At 33.1% G+C, this 20,874-nt stretch overlaps 1 protein-coding gene across 4 annotated transcripts in view; it reads right to left on the reverse strand.

Moving 5' to 3' along the window:
- LOC148609416 (receptor-type tyrosine-protein phosphatase alpha-like) overlaps positions 1-20,607 on the reverse strand; it is a 36,900-nt gene extending 16,293 nt beyond the window's left edge. The window contains exons 1-12 of one of the 4 annotated variants that reach the window (XM_088542494.1): positions 20,452-20,595; positions 15,815-16,201; positions 14,698-14,910; positions 10,485-10,751; positions 8,463-8,639; positions 6,092-6,262; positions 3,937-4,107; positions 3,435-3,543; positions 2,952-3,037; positions 2,011-2,252; positions 1,471-1,558; positions 1,024-1,085 (exon numbers count right to left, since the gene is read on the reverse strand). In XM_088542494.1, the coding sequence (XP_088398620.1) occupies positions 1,024-1,085; positions 1,471-1,558; positions 2,011-2,252; positions 2,952-3,037; positions 3,435-3,543; positions 3,937-4,107; positions 6,092-6,262; positions 8,463-8,639; positions 10,485-10,629 (1,251 nt within the window). In that variant the 5' untranslated portion in view covers positions 10,630-10,751; positions 14,698-14,910; positions 15,815-16,201; positions 20,452-20,595. Of the gene's footprint in view, positions 1-1,023; positions 1,086-1,470; positions 1,559-2,010; positions 2,253-2,951; positions 3,038-3,434; positions 3,544-3,936; positions 4,108-6,091; positions 6,263-8,462; positions 8,640-10,484; positions 10,752-14,697; positions 14,911-15,814; positions 16,202-20,451 lie in introns of all 4 variants that reach the window. The other 3 variants (XM_088542495.1, XM_088542492.1, XM_088542493.1) reach the window with 3 other exon arrangements.
- Between the last annotated feature and the right edge of the window lie 267 nt (positions 20,608-20,874).

The raw sequence follows: 20,874 nt of genomic DNA on the forward strand, positions 1-20,874 counted from the left end.
TAAAATAACATTATACCTTTTATAGCTTATTGAGACATATATCAAGTGTATTGTCCATAATCCAGCTGTTCTAATAGTCGTAATGTGAGGTAGAAGTTTTTGGTTCGACCCAACTCAGTCTTATTTTGCCTTTTTGGTAAAAAAATCATTTATTAATTTCGGGAACTACTTTCTCCAATTTCGTAAATAGATAGTTCGCATTTTCCTTGATTTTAAGTTAAAAAACTTACTGTCACGACCTTCCCCAACTAACCAAATATAAAATCGATATATGACGTATGTAAAGATCTTAATACCTTATTTATAGTACTAACAAGTGAATGATTTTCTATGAACAAAATCACGGAAAAGTTGGCCTGCGTCCTTTTATAAGTTTAAAATGCACTTGCATTGACGTTTTATATAAAAACATAGAAATATTAACCATTGTAAAATACACTCCCTTAACCTTTTCATTTTTGAATGCCTTATTAAACAAAATATACTTTTCCACGACAAATTACAGTTCTAATGGGGTATCCGTAGGATTTCTCAGTCTAAGTGACTAAAATATTGAAATTCGAAAAATTTCCCTTTTTATTATTTTAAACTCTCTACGAAAGAAAGCTGATATTTTAGCGCCTGTCCCGAAGAGAATGTTGTAGATATTTTCATCATTAATGCGCAAGGGGGTACATTTGAATTATGTAAAGTTAGTGTATGTTAAAAACGATCATTTTTTCTCTTACTAGGGCAGATTTTAGTGGGGAAAGGAGTACCATACTCACGTCAAAATAGCACTTTATAAATTTTATATTTTGCATTACTTGAGACCATTTGAAAACAACGATGCCATTTAAATGAAATCTTATATTTTTTAGTTGCGATGTAATCAATGTTTTCGACGTTATCAAATTATTTCGCATTGGGTGTACAAATCGTGTAACCCATGCCCTGTTTTCTCTACAGATATACCTCTTTTGGACGATTGGATCACTATATAATGCTTTTGTGTTGAATCACCCCCATCTTTTACATACTTACGTCGATATAGTTAGCATTTATAAAATCAGGACCATCTTGCAGAACAACTCTTGTATGGTCATCTGAAAAGTAATACAATTTCTTACAAAATTATTTTCTTAACAGTCTGGAATAATACGGAAACACATATTTGTACGGCGAAACTAGATTTCATGGGCTGAACTACATATTTTGTATGTTATAATTGGACTCTAATAACAGATACATGTATCACTAGATATATTAGAACAAATATACTTGTGATTGAGTGGACTGCATTTATATTATCACAAAGGAAGCTCAATAAAACACCGCTGTTTTCAAAACAGTTAAATGTTATACCCCGTTTATCTTTGTCATAAGTGGTATTTCAATTATCCGGCTTGTATACAACTAGCCAAATCCACATCATTTAAGTCTTAGATTATTGTACCAACAAATTATTTCAATGATAAAACCTTTGCATACAAGGGAATATAAACTTGAATCTGTTTTTCGGCATGTTTGCCTTTGTGGTAGCATTCGTTGTGGGATATTGAGCGTCATATGGAAGTGTCTGAAAAAGTTTATTAGGATAACTTATAAACATTTAAATGGTAGCTTCAAACTTTTCAAGATATTTCATTATAATCTTTCAATCATAATTCTGACGTAAATGTTATTTTCACAATGTAATGCTTAAAGTATTAGAACAAAATTCATTTGAATAATTGTTAAGAAGTACGATTAAGGAGTCATACCAAGGAATAGCAAATATATTATGATTCTTGTAATAGACGGTTCTGCACATACTGTCAATGAATAAGGTCGTAACTTACATGATTATATTATGTAATATGACTATTTTTCAAGTGCCTCAAATGGTGGATAGTTATAATTTTATTGCGTTAAAACACAAATTAATATTAATATTGCTTCATAGTATAAGTTGAAAAGGGTTTAAATGTTTAAACAATACATGCCGCAATGTGTTGGTGTGTAATGGTTTCTGTAATTTACTTTACCTACTTTATATTCATTGACCAGTCCTTCATTAACTTCCCTCTTTTTAATATAATGTTCTAACTCTTCTACGTTGATAATTGAAACATCAAGACTATCTTCAAGGACTACATTGCTGTACACGTTATCGGTATTGCTATATTCGATAGCATCCTTAGATGTTTGTCGACAATCATCGTCTGTGTCAGTGCAAGAAAAAACACTCTCTCGTGCGATGTTTAAGTAGACACTTTCCTGACTTTTTGGTTCTGATTGTATCACAAAAAATTCAAATATCATATAAATTCATGTTCACTTGTTCTGAAGTAGCAGTCTTCTTAAAAATCAGACAGAAGGTAATGCCTGTAAAACCCGCGGGATTCAATTTTTTTCATATTCAGAATCAGTTTGTTATTCGATTGTTGTACTTTCGAGATAAATATTTTATAGATTGTATGAAATTGGCACTGCAAGAGTTACTTTTTTATTTAATTTGATTTGGTTGATTTTAGTGGGACATGAATATACAATTTTCTCAAAAGTATAGATCTAAAAAAAAGGAATGTCTTCTGTTGCGTAAAATAAATGCATATGTGGACCAAATAGCATCATTCATTTGGTGAGTTGTTTTACATCATGAATCACCTAAACCATAGACACTGTCTGAAGTTTACATGGACTTGGACTTACTGGTGCTTCTCATTATTGTGTCTCATATTCTTATTATGATAGACACTGTATAAGTTATAAACACTAATAGACAGCTTTAACTGATTAACGAAAGTAAATGAATGCACTGTTCGCTTATAGTATAAAAAATAATCAAAGATACTTTGTTAGAACTGATACATGTAATAGTTATCGACGTTTGTATCTCGAACTGATAGTCTGATCATTCAAATCTTTGTCGGATAAGAACAATACACTAGTCTGCTTAACTATCACATGTTAAGCAAATGTTTACTTACCAGGTCTAAAGATAACATTCATTCCTGTTTGTTGTAAAGGTTGACTTGTAGTTGAATTTGCACACCGTTTTGACGGACCACCATTTCTGTCAAGATTATTAACGCTATGATAGATCTAGTATATTGCTAAAAATGGAAAACTTTAGGGGCATATCGAAAAATTATTTAAATATACACTTGCAAAGTGCATGATCTATAGAATATTTTCATACTCCTTATTAATTTTAACTGTATATAACATAAATAAATTAATCAACCAAATTAATCCAAAAAGAGGAAATATGGTGATTACTGTTTATTAGAAATGTAATAAGAAAACTAGTTTTTTTTTGTAGAAAATTAATAATTGTGAGTAAATCCAATAGATAGAGAGATACCGGCCTCTCATTGTTTCGAATGTTATATGTTCAAATCGTATTGATAACGGTTATGATCACTTCGTCCTCTATAATTTATGTTTTAACCTTTGTTTCATTTATGTACCTTTTTCTAATAACCACAATAACAATCACAATAGTTAAAACCACAACTACTGCACCAACGGATCCTCCAATAGCCACGCCCTGGGAATCTCTCTCGGAGGTCGATGCAGCTAAAATGGGTTTGAAATGAAAGAGTAAGAGCACTAAGAAGAATTTCTACATGTAATTCAAAAGGTAAAGAAGGTAACGCATTTTTCAAAGTATAACATGCACGGCAGATTTGTGATAATGTACATTAAATGTTTAAATGACATTTATGTGACGCTAATTGCTTAAAAGCTATTTTGTACGTTAGTAGGTGAATGATATCTTTATGAATATTATCAGCACAAATATGCAAGTCATAGTCTCTGTGCAACATTAATTCTACCTTTTACTTGGCTATTTCATGCAATTTTACCATTTCCCTGCATGATAATATCCTCTGTTTATTGCACTTTACTCAAATTCAAGTGTTTTGTTTTGTAAAGTGTCTTTGTATAATATGATACTTTTGTATGTACCTGGACATTTTTTGACTGAACATACATCAATTTCCTTTGTACTTCCATCGCAATTTTTGCCACCATCCGCAGGAGGGGGGTTAGTGCAGTTGCGCTCCCTCGTCATGTTTCCTCCGCCACATGATGTTGTACAAGTGGACCAATCCGACCAAAACGTCCACACGCCATCAACTTTGTTGTAATTAAATAGAATGCTTACATTTATTATATTGAATTAAGATTAGTTTTTTTAATAAATGGAAAACTGAAATGGTTTACCTATATTCGAAGACAATCCCAAAAGAATTTGCAAACTTCCTAAGTTTTAACTTCATATAACTTTATAGTATTCAGCAAATCGGAGTTCATGCAATATAAAGATATTCTCCCATGTAAAAAGCAAAATGTGTCTTTTTTTCAAATCTACTACAAACTATAGATAGAGAGTAGTGGAATCAGATGTATTTCACATGTCAACTGTTAGTTTTAGCTGATAAAATGTAAAATAAGATAAACATCATTATGTTATATATGCCAGAATCTTGTGAAGTTATTCATAAAGTTTGGTTCTGTTTAAAAATACAGACAAGGGGTGATTCATCATAGAAGTATCTGAAAAATAATAAAGGAAACAGTTTATTTAAATACTTTTGTTACCTTCTTAAACAACTTTCCCTACATGTTCATTTCATTGCTATAGATAGAGAAATAGTGTTTGATTGGTTAAAGCGTAAAAGTTCTGGAGGAAGATTTTCACGTACTTTTCTGGAATAGAACGTAACCAAATTTTGAGTGTTCATATCTCCAGTGGCAAACTTTAATTTGCACCTTTTCTTATAGTTATGGTGTATCCATCTTCGCCATGAAAACTGAATTATTAAACGTGTCATAGTTTTCCTTCACTCTTTCGTCTACCCCGGACTTGACTTTTTATAAGCAACTCGGCGGGTGTTTCTAGACGAGCGGGGACACTTACCCTACCTATGCACCAGATCCATGCTCCGTATTTAGTGGAGTCCGAATTGCTCATTTGCTTTAGTTACTTTGTATGTATGATTTTAGTTATGTCATGTTCTTTGTTGTGTTTGTCTGTTTCCGTGTCTGGTCTTTGTCCCTGGATTGCATTCTTTTGATCACCGCTATTGGTTCCCTTAATTATTCTTAAATACAATTCTAAAGGATTCCCAATCGCAAATTCTTTAGGATTAAGAAATGCATTAATCACTAATTATAAGCTTTCTGTCTGCAGAGCTTCACTTGACATAATACATTAAAATGCTTAAAGCTTATAATTATGAATTTAGCAATTAATCTAAGTCTTTACAATAACACTGTAAATAACTAGACTTGCCTTCATGTAAATGATAAGTGTAGAAACTAGGTAAGGGAGCATTCATATACATGTATATTGATATAACATATTGGAAAAAAATAATTCCCCGATAGCTCTTAAAATCATGATTGATTGTTGGGGCTTTACGCCCGAGCAGCACTATTTCAGCTTTATCCTGGCGATGAACATGAAATGGATGATAAAAAGAACATGAAATGATGAGGAAACGGGATGAGACACAAGGATAATAGAGTCGATGAACTTAGAATGCCACTGGAAATAGGGAGATGTGGGTAGGGTCGGGAAATTTAGCCTCATGTGGCGGAACCCAAAGGTTCCTACTCCAAAAGAATACGACAGCAGGTTTCTTTATCGTGCGAGGAAAACGCATTTTTTTCTAACACGGTACATTACTATGGTTTGCGGTCAGGCTTTCCGTATTACGGCCTGACGACCCCAGCATGTAACACGCCAGGGGTACCCCATTCTACAACCTGGGCACACAACCCAGTTGCTCTGTGGACAGAGCGCCCTAGCACCCCGCGCAGGGTTATGAGCACTTTTAGTCGCCTTTTTACAAGCATGGCGCTGCTGCGGGCCTATTCTTTTGACTACCTGCACAGGACCTCTTAGAATCAAAACACCTGAAATCTATAACGTGAGTAGGTACTCTGTTTTCTTAATCTTTTAAACGGTGATTCCACTGCTTTTTCTTGTGTATTTACAAATATGGGAGCTCATTTGAAAACATGATTTTCGCTTTTATTTTATTAAAAAAAAACATATATACATCCAAGATAAGATCAAAACCTGCCAGAAAAAAAATAAATATGCTATTTATACCTGGGCAAGGAATAGAAGTGGAACAACTCTGTAATTCTGTATTGATTCCAACGCAGAGAGATCCACCATTTGATGGAGCAGGGTTATTACAAGTCCTAGTTCTTGTTTGTGTTCCAGACCCACAAGAAAGTGAACATGGTAAATTTTTCCATTCCCCCCAGTTACCATCAACTGCAATGATTTAAAAGGTATTTTAAACGTGTGCCACTCATCAACATTATACTTGTACAGTGAGCAATTTATTGGTTGGTTTTATACATGTATTACTATTGAAAGTAATTGAAAAACACACTGCTGAATTGCTTATTAGTGCACATTCACCGATATTGAAGTCTAAAACACTAAGATGTTAAACATGTTGAATATATATTGTGGCAGTAAAGGGAACACAATTGTTTTGTTTTCATTGTTTTTGTTTGTCAATATATTACATATGTGCGTCATTAATTATCATAAATTGTCAAGCTATGGTTACATCTTACCGGATACGTGTAGCTCAACGGACGTCGAACGGATGAAACAAAATAGACCAAATCTTTATCCAGTGGACTGATCAGATAAAACCGGACGCGTTACCAATGGTTAACAGACACACACATGATATGCAACGTACTAGAAACCGAAATTTAGCGAACAGAACCAGAACGGGTGTTGAACGCACATTCAACGGAGGAGTACCGCATGAAACGGACACCTGACGGTAGCGTACCGGATAAAACGCATGAACAAGATTAAAAGCGAAAAAAGGCAGACTTGAAAAAAAAAATTGTGCTCACTGTTGTCCCTATCGATGACGGAAGCATGTCAGATGGACATACTATGGTACACTATTATTAGTCATCCGTTTTTTTTTCGTAAGTGGGGTCAGTGGGACAAAGGTCAAGGTCATACGTACCAAACAAATCGAACAATTTAACCGAAATGTTTTAGGCGACAAACAGCTTAGTGCACTTGTTTAGTTGATTTTATTTTAGAATTACATTTTGTATTGAATGATTTAGTCGCCTTTTACGACAAGCTTAGCGCTGCTGCAAAAGAAAAGGCCTACAACAGCGCTAAGCTTGTCGTAAAAGGCGACTAAATAGTGCCCAGGAATCTAGGGGGTGGGGGGGGGGCTAGGCGCTCTGCCCACAGAGCAACTGGGTTGTGTGCCCCAGGTGATGGAATGGGGTACCAGGTGTTACATGCTGGGGTTGTCAGGCTATTATACGGAAAACCTGACCGTAAACCATAGCGGTGCACTGTGTTGATAAAGATACCACGTTCCTCGCATGTTAAAGAACTCTACTGTGGTATTCTCCCGGAGTAGGAACCATAGGGCTCCGCCACAGGAGGCTAAATTGCCCGACTCTACCCACCTCTCCCTATTTCCAGTGGCAATCAAAATTTGTCGACCCCATTGCCATTGTGTCCCATCCATTTTTTCATTTCATCATCAAACAATAGTAGTGTTTCACGCTGGGCAAAATGCCACGTTCCTCGCACGCTAAAGAACCCTGCTGTGGTATTCGATAGGAGTAGGAACCTTTGCGCTCAGCCACAGGAGGCTAAATTGCCCGACCTTAGCCATCCCTCTCTTTTCCTAGGGGCAATGAAAAGTTGTCGACCCTATTATCCTTCTGTCCCATCCAATTTTTTATTTCAACATCATTTCATGTTATTTTGTCATCTATTTCATGTTCATCGTTTGAATATAGCTTAAATACTGCTGCTCGGACGTTAAATCAATCAATCATGTATTGGATGATATGTGTGCAAGTATAGCGCACTCATGTTGCAATTGATGAACAGGTCTAGTGGATCTCCGACGGATGTATAACGAACAAAATGACGGATACAAAACGAAGACGGAGTATCGTAAAAAAAAAACGGACGCCTACCAGACGTTCAATGGACACTTCATCCGTTGGACTTCCGTTCAAAGTTTTGAACACGCTCAAAATTGTCCACTGGACAGAACGTTTGTCGACAGATAAAACGGATACTGGACGGACCTGAAGTGTATATGGACGGGCGTCTGACCGATTGAAAAACAGTTATCCGCTCAGCGTCCGTTCACACTATCCGGTAAGGTGTGACCTTAATTTAATGTTTGTTTGTTTTGCATTTAAGCCTCAAACTGATCAAAATCATATGAATGGATAGCTTATACAAATCTATTTTTAACACATATATAATGGTAATGTGTGTAAGTCTGAAAGACCGTCTTTACCTTTAATTTTTCTGAAATTACTAAACATAGAATATGGTATTTATAAAAAAAACGCAACGTCAATTAAAGAAAGCAACTGCATCTACAAACAGGCCATTTCAGTTGGTTCAGGTTTCCATCAAAAGCACGAATTTAAGATGGATTCTAATCATATCATACCTGGACAAGGAACAGAAGCGGAACAAGTCTGTTCTTCACTATTATTCCCAACACAGTTAGATCCACCATTAGCTGGATAAGGGCTATCACAGACCCTAGTTCTTCTTTGAGTTCCAGATCCACATGTTACTCCACATACTGTCCAAACTGACCACCATCCCCAGTTACCATCTGTAGCTATAAAAGTGTTTTATCTACTTGTTTCTACACAACTATGTAGTTACCCATAAATTATTATGAGTTTTGGATATATGTCTATACAGAAAGATAAATTTGCAGAATGTGTGGGCTGTGAATGTCAGATAATTATTATGTAATCTTATCAGACAGAGTTATAGTATGAAAGCGATTTAAAGGTGCTCTTACAGTATAACAAATCGTCAATCGAAATGGGAACAAACTGCATTTTTAAAACGCCCAGGAAACGCCAAGGGAACGCGCAAATGTGTTCGTATTTCGTCGAGAATAAGTTTCCAGTTCGTTCTAAGTCGTTGCTTTTTGTTTGATAACGTTTCGATTTGTTCCGAACATTAAGAATTGTTCTGCAAGCATAGAAATTCTCGACGAACGCCAATGAATTGCTCAAAACGTTCCGTGTTTGTACGTATTCTATTCCTTTTGTTCGTTAGGCGCTCGTTATCCGATAGTTAAGCTCGTTTAATGTGCGTTTTCAACATGCTTAGTATTAGTTTCCATTTTTTGTAAGAAAATAATTATGTTAGAAATACACAGTTACTTTCAGTACTTCAATACTTTATAGAGATGAAGGGGTTCATTCCGTTTAGGCTTCACTTATAGAGTACGTATTTTCAATTCTCAATACAAGATACTACATATGTTTGTATGCTAACTATTTCTATTTGAATAAACGACCACAGAATTTACGTAATACTTTGGTTATCTGGAGACCCCTCATGATATAATTAGAGTTTATAAGTTTCGATATTTTATGCGTTATCTGTGAAATTTACTAAGCATTTTGGGGAAACTAGGAGCGGAAATGGACCATGGATCGAACTTCATGTTTACTTAATAACGAACTTTATTAACTTCAAATCAAAATTTGATTACTTTTTATATTCAATATAGGTTCCATGGTTACATTCATTTGTAGTAAGGCCAGTTTCCTTTAATTTACGTTGTGTCATTCTACATTTTTCAAGTTTAAAAAGGTGAAAATGCAAAATTCCAAATATGTTAGCAGTATCTACCGACGCATGTTAGTGTTGGAGAATCAAGATAAAATAGCCGAACTCATGAAAGATAGAGAGCAATTTTTTACGTTACATTGGAATTCCCGGGCAAGCCTAGTTTACAGAAAATGGCGTTACTTTGTGAGGCTGTAAAATAGTTAAAGTCTTGACACTGAATTTGCAAACACTGGATTTAGGTGTCGTATATTGTCTAGCAATCAAAATGTTATCCAACTGAAAGATATCAAAAGATAACGACAACAAGCCAGAAAGTTCCGCATGGTGTATGCATGTAATCACTCGTTTTTTAATTATTTTGAGCGATATACATTGAAGATCCTGCAATTATCTTTACTTTATTCACATTTGAGTCTTGCTGTTTCCTTCCTTTTATATTGCTTCATTGAAAAAAATGTCTAAAATACAATGTACAAAAAATGTACAAAAATCCAAAAAATGATTGACTGGCTGTTTTCCTTTTAATCCGTTAGCAGTTCGTTTCCGCAATTCGTTAGAGTGATAGATCTAGACACCCTTTAGATGTTGATATCATAATTTGGTACAATGATTGTATTTATGTGTAGAGGCACCCGTATGCTTAAAGCATCATATCGGATTATTCAGTGAAGCGAAATTGTAGTCTCTTTCTCTACATAGTTTGACGTCGTGTGTTAAAACGTGGTCTTTGGTCTTTCTGACATATTTAAATTGAGATGGATGTTTTTAGCTTGGTTTCCGTCAATGTAATCTTTTTTTTTATATCACTTTGATAAACAACAGGAATCGTACTTTTAAGCGGTTTAAAACTTAATTAAATACTAGCACTTACCAACAACTTGAAGTTCATAGGTAACGCTCCTTCCGTTTACCCTACCGTTTACATCAAAGTGGACACATTGATATGACCCTTCATCAGTTAAAGTAATATCCGTTATTGTCAGTCTACTGCTGTTGATTCCGTAGTACCTAGACATATTGACTAAGTCATAGTATACATTTGTGGTTCGTTCCTTCTTCTGCCATTGATAACTTACACTTGTAGCTCCTCCATTACAATAGAAAGTTGTCTGTTGTCCGATATTTTTCGTTTCTGTGTCTAGAAATTGTAAACAAATGCAATACAGAAACTTCTTTCGCTTTTATAAATTAAATTCAAACAAAAGAGGTTTTGAATTAAATCCTTATTGGAACATTGAAAATGATTTGAGTTTAAAATGAACTACTATAATGGCGCTGAATGAATGGCTGTTAATTACTAGATAAAACTGCAGTATTTAATTTAATTGAAAGCGATGGAAGAGTTATCAAGGGAACCAAGGTTATAGCGGTAATCAAAAGAATGAAATCCAGGGACAAAGACCAGACATAGAAAACAGACATACACAACAAAGAACATAAAAAGTAACTAAATCATACATACAAAGCAACAAAAGCAAATGAACAACTCGGTCTCCACTAAAAACTGGGAGCATGGACCAGGTGCACCGGTAGCGTAATGTTTTTTTTTTAACTATAATAATTTGGTCAGATCATTCATGATCAGCAGGTCTTTCTATTAATGTATACATAATTTATTGTTTTCTATATATTAAGTAGTTTATAGATTACACATACAAATATAGTTAAATATGAGTTGTCTACAGATGCGTTTATGCGTACAATAACCGTGTGTAGAAAGTAAGAAGACTAAAGTTCTTATCCTTTTTTGACACCTTTTTATTTTCGTTGGCATACATCCCCGTGATGAATAAACAACTACTTTGCATACTATTTTTATGACCTAAATAGGAGGATACAACTTAAATAGTGACACTCTGTGTATCGATCTTTCTATGCCGCTGGGTTAGATTAATAAACATGCCCGGTAGACCTAATTATGACCAAGAGATAGCGTAGGCGGCTTCTTATATCTTTTTTTAGGGTTCCGCGACCCGTAACACAAGTGTCAACGAAGGTGTATGACTTAGATAATAATTGAAATATAATCGAATTCCTTCTATCTTACGGATTTTGAAATAAAACAATTTACATGGAAAATTTGACACAATACACTATATGTAATAGGTGACCCTGGGTCAATTTATGGTATTTTGTCTACTACGGACAATAGTTTTATAGGTCAGTTAAAATATCTAATTTTAGCAATAAGATTTACACTACGAGGAGGCTTCAGGACGAAACCCTTTTAGTAAAATTATAAAAGAAAAACAATTTAAAAGAACAGGTTCGTATTATCCTCTGTACTGGCAGGGACTTTATATTACACTCCCTGGTACTGGTACACTGTTCCATCAAAAAGGGCTGAAATCAGTATTTTCATTGAAGATCGAGATCGGAACAGTTTAAATCTTAGACTTTGAATTTAATTTACTTTATGTAAAAGGTTAATTCTAACACGTCAGAACATAATGAAATATTTCTAGGTAATTTTCGAACATAAGTGATGTCGACTCCCTGTGGATAGTCTAGTTTTCATACATTTTTTTACTTTTTTTCTAAATTTTCCAACAGTTATATACAGTCATCATTACATAAAGCACATAACTTAAAATTTCCACAACTATCAAAACATGATTTAGTATACAAAGAATACACATACTCATTAAGAAATGTATATATTGTTGAAAAATATTTTTGTAAATCAAGGGGGTTGGGTATAAACAAAATCAGAGACTAATAAAAGAAAAAAACAACAAAAAACAAGTAGAAATAAATCAAAGAAAAAAAAACAAGTAGAAATAAATCAAAGAAAAAAAAACAAGTAGAAATAAATCAGAAAAAAAAAACAATCAAAAACAAAAGAGGAGAAGTTTTCTAATTTGAAATATATTAATAAATCATTCATTTCATTTACATTCATTATGAGTCCTAGACATTAAATAAATTTTGGAATCTACTCCATATTGAACATTTTTTACTGCTAATATTTGTTTCTATTTTAGACACATCTTGCACCTTACGTTTCAATGCTACTATAGATAAACTATTTTTTTTAAAACAGCTTGTATCATAAATATATTTTTTGATGTTAAAAAAATATAATGTTTTTTTTTTTTTTTTTTTGTTTTTTTTGTTTTTGTTTTTGTTTTTGTTTTTTTTTTTGGGGGGGGGTCATTCAGAGAAAGTTTTGAAACATTACCAAAAATAAAACTCAGTTTTGTAATTTGAATTCTTAGACCATGTGTAAGAAACCAATATTCAACATTATGTAAAAAATCTTGAATTAAGTTACAATTTCATAGCAATTGTTCTTTTAATAAAATATTTCGCTACTGATTTTACAGCTGCTCTCAAACTATTGTATTTCATAACATCAATACTTATTCCATACTGTTGTTGTAACTGTTCTACAGTAAAAATGAACCATCAGAATTATACCCATCATTCATATAAATGATACTATGTTCAAACCAATCTTTGAAATTAACATTGCCCAAGATATTAAAACATCGTTCCAAAAATAATTGTCTATCTTAAGATATAACCTTTTTATGTAGGCACCACCACAACCAAATAAATTGTTTTTGTCAATAAAATTATAATTAAAATATTTTGCCATTTACAATTTTTTGACAAACTCTTCTGATCCAAGTTGATTTCAATGCACTTATGAATACATTTAAATTAATCATTTTCAGACCACCTTTTGAGTATTCTTTACATAAAATATCTTTTTAACCTTATTATCTGGTGAGTTCCAAATACATGTGAACATGAGGTCGATTATTGGTTTGATAGTTTCTTCATCAAGGTTTGATAAAGAAGTTATCAAGTGGCAGAAGTAGCAACTTTATGACTGTAATTCTACCTGTTTCTTTTGACCACTTTTTTTAATAATGATTTGATCTGCAACATTCTGTCAAAATATTTTATTTTAACTATTTTATTCAGATCAACGTCAAAATTAACACCAAGCAGTTTTAAGGATGTTTCACTCCAAGAAACATTTTTGTCTGAACACAACAGACATTGTATCACTACTATATTTTTTTTTACTCCCGATCCAAATTATTTGGGTTTTAGAACAATAGATATTAAAGCCAGTTTTTTTAGCATACCAAACAAGTTCAATAAGAGATTCACTAATTGATTTTTCATCGCCATCCAAAATTAAAATTGTGTCGTCAGCAAACTGTGACATTTTATGTTCCATCTGCATAACCTGAAGACCACATATATCCTTATTACCACCAATCTTAATAGCAAGAATTTCAGCACTTAAAATAAACAAGTAAGGTGACAGAGTATCTTTTTGCCAACATCCACGTCCAATATAAAAATATTCTGAAAGATTTCCCCCCGAAATAACAAGAGATTTTATATTTGAATAAAACACTTTAATCCATTTAATAATAGATTCACCAAAATTAAACAACTTCAAAACATAATGTAAAAATTCCCATGAAATCGAATCGAAGCTTTTTCAAAAACAATTTATAATAATAGACCTGGTATATCTTCTTTTGAATACTGCATAATATCATACATAAGTCGAATATAACGCCGCTAATGAAAGCTGTCTGAACAAAGTCAATCAATTTGTCTAAAACTTTCTTAAATCTGTTTGCAATACCCGCAGACCCAATCTTATATACTGTATTATGCAATGAAATGGGACCAGTTTTTCAAAAAAAATGACGACAGTTTACTCCCTTTTGGTAGACAAGTAATAATTCCTTTTTTCTGAGTAACCGAAAATTCGCTTATATCATAACCATAACAAAGTGTTGAAGACCTTTCGAAAAAAAAAAAAAATGAAAAATTCTACTGAAAATCCATCTAATTTGGGTATTTTATTGTTTTTCGTTTTTGTCAATACAACACCTGCTTCGTGGATGGTAATTTTACCCTCTAGATTGTTTTGTTCATCACCAGTTAAAATGCTAATTGTGTTTGATATAAATCTTTTTTTAAAATCATTCAGATTACAAACAGTATAAGAATCTTTTCATTGATATAAGTTTTCATAAAATACTTTCGATTCTTTTAATATTTCAAACCGATCTGTTACAACTTGACCATCTTTTTCTAGTTTTACTTACAAATTGTTTGATTCCAGTCCACCTTCTTCCATTCATTGTACCCTTGACCTAATTAGCTTCCCTTTCATCTTTTCTTTACGTAGATTTTTAAGTTTATGTTCGTACTTTCTAATTCATCTATAGAACGTTCATCTACTTCTGCTTCTAACTACATAATTCTATTTTTAAGTCATACTCTTTGTTTTCTCAGATTCCCTTTATAATTATAATAATCTAAAATAATGGTTAAGAATAAGATTAAATCACCACAAATCACAAAATTTTTATTACCAAAGTCATCTATTACAGAATAAATCATATCATAAAAATCAATGGAGTCAGTTTTTGGCCCATATATACATACCAGGGAATTTTTTTTGTTGATGACCTATAATATCTAGGATGAAATAGTTTTCACTTACATCTCTATTTTCCTTTAAAACACTAAATTCAAAATTGTTGTTGAAAAATTTGCTACTCCTTTGGAGTTTGAATTCCTTGAGGAAAAGTAGCATTCATAGCCCCACATAGATTGAACATTACTCTCGATTTCAGACTAAAAGTGTGTGTCTTAAAGATAATAACTATTACAGTGTTTTGATTTCAACATGTTAAAACATCTTTTCTCTTTGCAGTGTCTCTCAATCACTGACAATTAACAGACATAATTTAGAAAGAACCCATATTAAATATTTCATTCTAACAAAAACATGCAATATGATTAATTTTGTCATAAAATGAAAGAAGCATTGATACAAACAAATAATTAATATAAGTGTAATAAATTCCAAGCCAGTACATATACACAACTTATGTACATATATAAAACAGGACAATCTTTGTTTCACTCATATATAAAAAAAATGGGGGACAAGACTTCAAAAACTATTTTGAAGGGATTCAATATGGCAGTGATACATATATATATCATGTTTAATTTATATTTTCAGTTTTTGCTAAATTTTAATATATTACTTTTGAGTTCTTATATGTATATTTATACTTTGTTCATAAAATAAGTATACAATTTGTTTTATATGAAGTATGTATGTCAAATTATATCAATCAGATAGGAAAAAAGTAAACGACATTGTTAAAAAATGCTTAAACGTGTAAATTGAGGACTAAATGTACATACATATCTTTATTTTATCTTATTTGACGTAATATCAGTTGAATGACATCAAACAGTCCTAACTTCAACTGAAGCCCATCTTCTGTTCTACCATAAATCCCACGATAATATTACCAAACTAATTTAAACCATTCAGTTTCTTCAAGTTTTTTAATAAGTTCCATATTCTTCCTAGAGACATCATCAACACATCTGACATTGTTAAGTTCTTTCTTTCCCTCATCCCACTACATTCGGCATCACTGTTAAAACTTTTCACTAAAACAGGATTTGGTCCTGGTTTTTCTGATGGTATACGATGTATTGCCACTACATCTCTGTCCTCAATCTCCACATTAAAATCCTTCTTGACGGTTTCTATAGTCAGCTCTCAAATTCTGTTTTTCATTTCTAGAAAAAAAATCATCACTTTAATGTTATTTTTCTCGAATATTGTTCTTCATTATATTTGCTGGTAATAATTGTTTTCCTCACAAGTTTGGCATTCTCATGCAATTCATGTTTGGTTTTATTGCTGGAATTTTTCAATGTGTTCAACTTGTCTCTTCAAGTCATCATTTTCTACAGCCGAAGCATCTATTTGCTCTTGATCTCAGTTTCAACTGTTTCATTTTCATGCAATTTCTTATCCATAAATGACTCAGTTTCTTCACAGTAGCTGTCACCATTATCTCCATATTATTGGTCGTATTAAGATCTTCTGTAGCTCTATTAAGGTCTTCTCTCTTTGTTAAACTCTGCATATTTAACTTAATTTCGTCAATATCCTTTTGTAGGTTAATCATTTCTGTTAAGTCCACACTTTGATCTGATTCACTTGACATTTCAGAATGGCTTCGCTTCTGTGATTTTGCCTGAGGTTCATTACTACCACTAACGCCGCTGTTTGCCTGTTTTGGTCCCTGTGTAGTTTTATTTCCACTTTGTGAGGAATTACCTCCAGGCATCTCTCTAAATTTCAGGTGGATAACTGATCACTAAATAATCAATAGTTCAACTGAAGATAATTCCCAAAACAAGGAAGTTGCAAAGTAATAATTCATTTATAGATCCATGAATTCCTCAAACTTCCATTTACCCATAATCTACATCAAATTCTCTCTCATATGGTATAAATTTCATATAAAGCACTTCAAGAATGCAGCTTAAATTAGCAAAAAACTGAGAAGATCTTCAGGCTGTCAACACCTCGTCGGCCATATTAAATTGTTTTCATACATTTAATACTTCTGACATTGTTTATCATTTTTATTCGCGAAGTGGTTTAAATTAACAGAACTGTAAGTATATATTCGCTGGCAAACCAAAACTTTCGCTCTCAGTTGTAGGGTCATGCAACAAATGCAGAAGCCGCACGCATTTCAATTTAGAACCGATGACGTAACAGGGTCACGTGACCACAAGTCAATTAAAATTCGTGTGGCTTGGGTCTACGTCGAATAAATTTTTCTTCAATTAAACGACGCAAGTGACTTCAAGGGGCGTTTTGATTATATATATTTGATGTAATAAACCAAATAGACCAAAAATTAAACAAGAAATAAATTGTTGTGTCACGTTAATATAAAGTTAATGTCATTATTTAGACTGTCATGCGTGGAGTCTAATAGATGATAATGCAATTGCTTTAAAATATATAGTTACTTAAATTAGATATTTAGAGTAATTTAATGTTAGATATTGTAAGCAAAAACAAATAATAAAAAACAAAAAACACACATCCCAGTAATAATGAATAAAACTTCAGATTTGTGTTATGCACTGATGTTCGTTTTGTTACATTTGTTACATTTGTTCAACATGTAAATGTACTTTCTAGAATGAGAGAATATCTGAAATGATAATACACCCGTTTACTAGGAAAGGCCGTAATCATATCTCATCTTATTCTGGCCAGAAATGCCTGAAAGTTTGACAATGACACATACACATTTAAAGTATACGGAATGCCAGTTACTGTTTAATGTAGAATGTAAGACCAAGTAATAGAATAAGTAGAAGTTTAAGGAAAGATTTCACGCGGACCACTTAAACCCCTTCCTTTGATTTCTGTCAAAATATATAAAACTTGTCTTGATAGGTCAATGACGTCAATGTCGCCCCGTACAGGTCTAGGTGTTAAAAGAATAGGCCTGCAGCAGCGCTAAGCTTGTCGTAAAAGGCGACTAAATAGTGCTCAGAACCCTCAGAGCAACTAGGATGTGTGCCCCAGGTGGCGGAATGGGGTACCCCTGGCGTGTTACATGCTGGGGTTGTCAGGCTATAACACGGAAAACCTGACCGCAAACCATAGTGGTGCACAGTGTTGGGACAGATGCCACGTTCTTCGCACTTTAAAAAACCCTACTGTGGTATTATCCCGGAGTAGGAACCATATGGCTCCGCCACAGGAGGCTAAATTGCCCGACTTTACCCACCTCTCCATATTTCCAAAATTTGTCGACCCATTGTCCTCGTGTCCTATCCCTTTTTCATTTCATCATCATTTCATGTTCATTTTATCATCAATTTCATGTTTCATGTTCATTGTCTGAATATAGCTAAAATATTGCTGCTCGGACGTTAAACCCCAATAAACAAACAAACAAACTTACTTATTTTATATGAGATACATTGTATCTTGTAATACACATTTTTCGTTATACACTTTTGAGTGTGATTTATAGATGAATGAAGTAAATTTGAAAAATAATTCGTCAAAGTGACCTGGAACAAAAATATTATATAATAGTGTTACATGTATTGAATGTGCACTCAATTCTGAGAAAAAAAATGCACCATTGATACCCAGTTACTATGCACTTTAATAAACAATTACATACTGACTTATAAATTGACAAGGACATATATGTGTAATAAAAGACGGAAAATACAGATAGACGAATAGCAGGGGAAAAATAAGGATGAGCTCAGATAATAAGGAAAAGCAGTTACTACTTCCCGATTAAACTGTCGGTTATTAATATTATGTTTCTCCTTTCAAGGGCCGGAACTATAAAAATGAATCCTACCACAACTCCGAGAGAGCTTTTAAAGCGTGAAAGAGTATTCAATGGAACCAAGGTTATAGCGGTAATCAAAAGAATATAATCCAGGGACAAAGACCAGAAATGGAAAACAGACATACACAACAAAGAACATCATACATACAAAGTAACAAAAGAAATGAGCAACTCGGTCTCCACTAAAAACTGGGAGTATGCACCAGGTGCACCGGTAGGGTAAGCGTCCTCTGCTCTAGAAACACCCACCGAGTTGCTCATAAAAAGTCAAGTTTGGGAGGAACGAGGAAAAACACATATATTAATATTTTGTATTTGCATTGAAAAGTACATGAAAAGATTTTAAAAATGGAACTGCCTGTCGTATTGTAATTAATTTTGCAATAGCTTTTTTTTGTAACGCTAAAACCGATGAGTTGCTTTGAAGCATGTCCATACAGCAATTCATTCTTTTTATCAAATCAAAACATCGCTAAAATACAAACAAGTGTCTTTACGGCATCTGTTGTTACAGTAATGTACAATACGACATTGTTGATATCAATTTGTGGTAAATATTTCGTCAAAATCTGCAGAGCAACGTTGACGTTATTCCCTTTATGGGAGTCATTTTGATGTTATTACTTTCAAAACTATTCTGGACACTGGACATGATTCAATTATTTTGATATGTATAAGCGTTAGGAATGTTTATCCAAGAAAAAAACATTGCTGATTTACAAAATAAAGAAAGTAGACAATTTAGCCAGGTGGTCGATTCGGGCTTTTTAGACCCTCTAGTTTAACCATTGTTTTTGAAATAGAGTCAAGCGTATTTTCTTGTGTCAAACTCTAAATGAGAATCATCGGCCGGAATTATAATTTGAAGGAAAGATAAAAAGTGGATGCCTTGTTTGGAATTTTCCACTTGCATCATATGTCTCATGCTTTTTGATACTGGGTAATGTTTACTCTAAGTCTCAAGTATTTCGTTTTCAATTCGCAAATTTAGTCCGCACGAACATTTCATGGAAACTCCAGTTTAAAAAGTAAACCATGACCATAAAGAACGCAGATTTTATTTGTGCATATTTGATTAATTACTTTTTAAAACAATTGTTTTAACGAAGAACATAATTTCCTTTGTATCATTTTAAAAAATATCAAGAATAAAAAGAACCGTCTATAAGGAAAAAGCCAAAAATAGAAAAAAAAATAACACAATTATAATCATTATGGCAATGGTGCAAATATGTAGGCAGAGCATTAGACCATAACATAATCATCAACATGGTTTTGTTATTGCAGAGATAGATTTGTGTATCGTACTACCTGTGATATAGGCATTTTAAGGTTAAATGATGTTTTAAACCAGGCTTTATGGCTATTCAAACCATCCATAGTGTCTATGAGGAAAATCATCCTTTGAAAAATATTCGACGTTAACGAGAAAGACAGACTACAACATGATCCAAATGATCTAAAATTCATTTATAACGGTTCAAGTATTTCAACTATTTAATGAATACAGTTATGATTGTGTAGAAGATACGTTTTCAGTAATTAAACAGTTGGATTATTTGTTAGACAATAACTTTATACTCGGCACCATTTAAAACAGGCAATTAATACACATGCAGTAAACATTAAAAAACTTACACGATTTGACAGAATAAACCATAAAATGGACTGTCAACAGTTTCAGTATCATAAACATATCCTTTATATTGAATTTCACACCAGGAAGTATCAACCGAATTTACCAGACCTTACTCTGATCTTTTGTTCATTCTTCTTTGCAACGCTTTGGTTTAAATTGTATACTACGCTCTATTGAACATGTTTAAAAATGTAAATAAGGACTGATCTAAAAATAGGCCTTGGTTTACATTAAGGTTATATGAAATTTAAAAGTTTAAGTCGTCCATTTATTGATTCGCGTATTGACAATGCTAACCTTAATTAAGTAAAAACACATCGTAGTCGCCTTATTGGTTTATATTGAACGTTATCCATAATGACGTCGTTATGGGTCCGCATTTTCTGATACAGTAGAATGACATGAGACCTTGAAACATAATG

Source organism: Perna viridis, chromosome 8, assembly GCF_037379345.1.
Source record: "Perna viridis isolate PV_CMFRI_1.1 ecotype Kerala chromosome 8, ASM3737934v1, whole genome shotgun sequence".
Taxonomy (NCBI): domain Eukaryota; kingdom Metazoa; phylum Mollusca; class Bivalvia; order Mytilida; family Mytilidae; genus Perna; species Perna viridis.